We start from the raw sequence: 5,556 nt of genomic DNA, 5'->3' as shown, positions 1-5,556 counted from the left end.
CTATAAACTCTGTAATATTTAAATTTTTTAAATAAATTTCAACCTATTAGTATTTAAATCAACTTAAATATCTATTTAGATTGACTCTTAATAAAAGGATTAGGTCCATTGACGTTATTACTTAGTTCAGGGTATAGTTATTTTTATCGTAGTAGTAGTTTAACGAGACTAAAATAAACATTAAGAAGTTAATTTGATAAAAAATTATATCTTTTCTTGAGAACTCAAGTTAAAAAAACTTAATAGTATTATATCATAGTAAATAATAAACCTTAATAAAAAAAATATCTAAATAGTTATAGTAGTAATAAATATCTAAATAGTTTTAGTAGTAATAAATATCTATTTTAAAAAACTAAAGTTAAAAAACTATAAACTCTGTAATATTTAATTTTTTAAATAAATTTCAACCTATTAGTATTTAAAATCAACTTAAATATCTATTTTAGATTGACTCTTAAATAAAGGATTAGGTCCATTGACGTTATTAACTTAGTTCAGGGTATAGTTATTTTTATCGTAGTAGTAGTTTATAACGACTAAAAATAAACATTAAGAGTTAATTTGATAAAAAATTATATCTTTTCTGAGAACTCAAGTTAAAAAAACTAATAGTATTCTATATCATAGTAAATAATAAAACCTTAATAAAAAAAATATCTAAATAGTTATAGTAGTAATAAATATCTAAATAGTTTAGTAGTAATAAATATCTATTTAAAAACAACTAAAGAAAACTATAAACTCTGTAATATTTAAATTTTTTAAATAATTTCAACCTATTAGTATTAAAATCAACTTAAATATCTATTTAGATTGACTCTTAAATAAAAGGATTAGGTCCATTGACGTTATTAACTTAGTTCAGGGTATAGTTATTTTTATCGTAGTAGTAGTTTAACGAGACTAAAATAAACATTAAGAAGTTAATTTGATAAAATTATATCTTTTCTGAGAACTCAAGTTAAAAAAACTTAATAGTATTCTATATCATAGTAAATAATAAACCTTAATAAAAAAAAATATCTAAATAGTTATAGTAGTAATAAATATTAAATAGTTTTAAGTAGTAATAAATATCTATTTAAAAAACTAAGTTAAAAAACTATAAACTCTGTAATATTTAAATTTTTTAAATAAATTTCAACCTATTAGTATTTAAATCAACTTAAATATCTATTTAGATTGACTCTTAAATAAAAGGATTAGGTCCATTGACGTTATTAACTTAGTTCAGGGTATAGTTATTTTTATCGTAGTAGTAGTTTAACGAGACTAAAATAAACATTAAGAAGTTAATTTGATAAAAAATTATATCTTTTCTGAGAACTCAAGTTAAAAAAACTTAATAGTATTCTATATCATAGTAAATAATAAAACTTAATAAAAAAAATATCTAAATAGTTTTAATTGCAAGTTATAATCATTATTGTGAACCTAACAATTGTTTTCATATTAGTACGTATCATTAGCACTTTTTTTTAATCATCTTTAAAAAAAAATACTTACTGATATTATAAAAAAACGTTAAGATTAAGAAAAAATAATTATTTCTATTAAAAAATCGATTAAAATTCTTATTTGTTTTGAACAAAATGCCCCATTATGACGTATCTATAGGGCGCAAGATTCAAGAAAAGGAAATTTAAGTATCGTCCTTAATTTTAAAGAGATGAATTATAAAAAGGTTTTGCAACGCCTTTTTTAATTACATCTTGGCGCGGTCCCACACTTAGGTTTGCGTATATACCTGAAACTATTTGCGAAAGAAGCGATTTTTAACATATTAGTGTTTTATTTTGGGGTATCGGGTTGGTCGCGGATAGCGTACGGGACGTATCGCCGTTAATGTCTTAAAACGTTATATTACGTATGTTATTGAAAAAGTAGTCATTTTGCTCTATAAGGAAAAACATAAAAATTATTAGGAAGGAACCAAGGTGGCGTTCGTTTTATTAAAAGTATTGGTCAATATTATTAATGAAATATAACATGACTTGATAAAATATATTCTTTGTTCGTAGTCATTAAGGAAATGTTGTCTTTTCTTTTGTATAAAAATAAAAGAGATAGGCGTATATCAATTTTAATTATATATAGTAATATTATAAAAAGATTAATTAGTGTACTCTCCGTTTTCTTAATTTCTATAAAAATAGAAACAATATACTATTAAAATTATTTTTAACCTATAACTCTTTTTAAAGCATTTAAACATTAAATTATAATAGAATATAAAAATAAATTCACAAAAAATTTAATAAAAATTACTTTTAACCTACTACTAACTTATTAAACTAAACGAAAAAGTTTTCGTATTAAAACTTATTATCTAAATAGTTGTTATTTATTAAGATACACTAACTACAGCCTATATATTATTTAAATTTAAAAGAATTTACTAAAACGATAGTTTTTTTATTAAACTTCTATCTAGTCATATTATAGGAAACAAATGATTGTTTAATAATTTAGTGTACGGTATCTTTAAAAGTATTTGTATTAAATTTAAAAAAGGACAATTTTTAATATTGAATATCCTTTATTTTTAAAGTAATTTCTAACACACTATAATTTTTAAAGAAAAACTTAGATAAAATAATTTTAAATAACATAGACCTTTTATCTAAATAGATTTAATAATTCGGTAATTAATGGAATCTGAAATAAATTTAACATACTATTACCTAATTATGTTCTTTAATCTAAGCAATTTGTCTCTACACCCCACAGGATATAAAACCCCCGTAAATATAAAATAGAATTATGAATGTTTTAGTAATTTAAACTAACTTTTTTAGGAGAATGGTAACTAGGAACTTTTAATTATTGAATTTAAATAAATTTTAAATAAGTTAATGAACAATCTTAATATAATTTCTTTAATCTACATCATAATTTCTTTCCATTACTTATCCAAGATTTTTACGCTATCCATCCATTACGTTATGCGTCTACTACCCATGTATAAAAAAAGACTTATAATTAAACGGTTAGTTATGAAGGTATGGAAATGAGGTTTTTAAATTCATTTGCCAAGTATAAAAAAAAGACTTTGGTATAAAAATAAATAGTCAAAAAAATTGAAATCAAAAAATTTATCTATAAATAATGATGATTTTGATAAATCTATAAATAATGATGATATTGATAAATCTATAAAAAAAAATAATTCCAAAATAATAAATGATACTATATCTTATGATAATTCAAAAAAATTGAAATCAAAAAATTTATCTATAAATAATGATGATTTTGATAAATCTATAAATAATGATGATATTGATAAATCTATAAAAAAAAATAATTCCAAAATAATAAATGATACTATATCTTATGATAATTCAAAAAAATTGAAATCAAAAAATTTATCTATAAATAATGATGATTTTGATAAATCTATAAATAATGATGATATTGCAATTATCGGTATATCCGGGCAATTTCCTAAGGCTAATAATGTTAAAAAATTTTGGAATAATTTATTAATTGGTCGTAATTGTGTTTCAAAAATTCCTAGTACAAGATGGATTATTGATGATTTCTATGATTCAGATAAAAACGCAATTGGAAAAACTATTTGTAAAAAAATGGGTTCTTTAGAAGATATTGAAATATTTGATCCATTATTTTTTAATATTTCTCCTTCAGAAGCAGAATATATGGATCCACAACAACGATTATTCTTACAAAATTGTTGGACGTGTATTGAAGACGCTGGTTATAATCCATTTAGCCTTTCTGGAAGTTTATGTGGTGTATTTGTTGGTTGCGCTGTTAGTGATTATAATAAATTAATAACAGATCCTAAAATGTATAATGCTTATGCTTTAATGGGAGAATCAGTTTCCATTTTACCAGCAAGAGTTTCTTATTTTTTAAATTTACAAGGACCTTGTTTAGCTATTGATACCGCTTGTTCTTCTTCTCTTGTTGCTATAGCACATGCTTGTGATAGTTTGATTCTTGGAAATAGTAAAATTGCATTAGCAGGAGGAGTTTATATTATTAATACACCAGATATTCATATTAAAATGAGTAAATCTGGAATGTTATCACCAGATGGTCATTGTTATAGTTTTGATCAAAGAGCTAATGGTTTTGTTCCAGGAGAAGGTGTAGGAGTATTAATGTTAAAAAAATTAAAAGATGCAAAAAAAGATGGAGATGATATTTATTGTATAATTAAGGGATGGGGAGTTAATCAAGATGGAAAAACTAATGGAATTACTGCTCCAAATACAAAATCTCAAATAAGACTTCAAACCAAAATTTATAAAAAATTTAATATAAATCCTAATGATATTCAATTACTTGAAGCACATGGAACTGGTACAAAACTAGGTGATCCAATAGAATTTGAAGCATTATGTGAATCATTTAATAAATTTAGTTATCATAAAAATTTTTGTGCACTTGGATCTGTAAAAAGTAATATCGGGCACTCAGCAACTGCTGCAGGTGTTATAGGTATGATTAAAATTATTTTATCTTTAAAGCATAAAGTTTTACCTCCTACCATAAATTATAATATACTTAACGAACATATTAAATTAGAAAATAGTCCATTTTTTATTAATACAAAATGTAAATCATGGGATATAAAAAATAAAAAAAAACGTATGGCTGCTATTAATTCTTTTGGATTTAGTGGAACTAATGCCCATATAGTATTAATGGAAAAAATAAAAAATAATGAAAATATTGATAAATTTATAAATAATTTACCTATTTTTATGGTATTTCCTTTATCTGCTAAAAATTTATCTCAATTATTAATATATGCAAAATTAATTTGTAATTATATTTCCAAAGATTTAAAAAACAGTACTGTTGTAAAAGGAATTACTGATGCTTTTTCTTATATAAATAGTTCAGTACAATATAAAGTAATTATTATAACTGGTTATGAAAATTATTTTGCTTGCGGTGGAACCAAGGAAGGATTATTAAAAATACAAAAAGGAATATCTCGTTTTACTGATGAAAAAAGTTATTGTATGCCATTATATTGCAAAATTCCTGTAATTGCCGCTATGCAGGGGCATGCGATAGGCGCTGGTTGGGCTATGGGTTTATTTTGTGATTATACAATTTTTAGCGAAGAAAGCGTTTATCAAAGTCCATATATGCGTTATGGATTCACACCTGGCGCCGGTTCTACATTAATTTTTCCGCAACGTTTTGGAAAAATATTAAGTAGAGAAATTTTATTCACTGCTAGTGAATTTAAAGGAAAAGAACTTAAAGAACGCGGGATATCTATGCCAGTATTACCCCGTAAACAAGTTTTGTTTTATTCATTAAAATTAGCTAAAAAATTATCTTTATTAAGTAAAAAAGAATTAGAATTGCAAAAAAAATATTATAGTCATTCATTACAAAAAAAACTTTCTACTATTTTTTTACACGAACTTACTATGCATGATTATACTTTTGTTAACAATCCAAGTGTTATTACTAATATTGAACGTTATTTTGATAAATCTATAAAAAAAAATAATTCCAAAATAATAAATGATACTATATCTTATGATAATTCAAAAAAATTGAACT

The 5,556-nt window shown here is 23.0% G+C and overlaps 1 protein-coding gene across 1 annotated transcript in view; it reads left to right on the top strand.

Moving 5' to 3' along the window:
* LOC113472169 (polyketide synthase PksL-like) overlaps nt 1–4,889 on the top strand; it is a gene marked incomplete at its 3' end in the record, with an annotated part of 9,495 nt that extends 4,606 nt beyond the window's left edge. Inside the window, exon 2 of the mRNA XM_026831801.1 lies at nt 3,398–4,889. Coding sequence (XP_026687602.1) covers nt 3,591–4,889 — 1,299 coding nt within the window. The remainder of the gene's footprint in view (nt 1–3,397) is intronic.
* Nucleotides 4,890–5,556: the final 667 nt, after the last annotated feature.

This window comes from Diaphorina citri, unplaced genomic scaffold (assembly GCF_000475195.1).
Source record: "Diaphorina citri unplaced genomic scaffold, Diaci psyllid genome assembly version 1.1 scaffold4149, whole genome shotgun sequence".
NCBI lineage: Eukaryota > Metazoa > Arthropoda > Insecta > Hemiptera > Psyllidae > Diaphorina > Diaphorina citri.
This window is presented reverse-complemented; position numbering and strand designations above follow the sequence as displayed.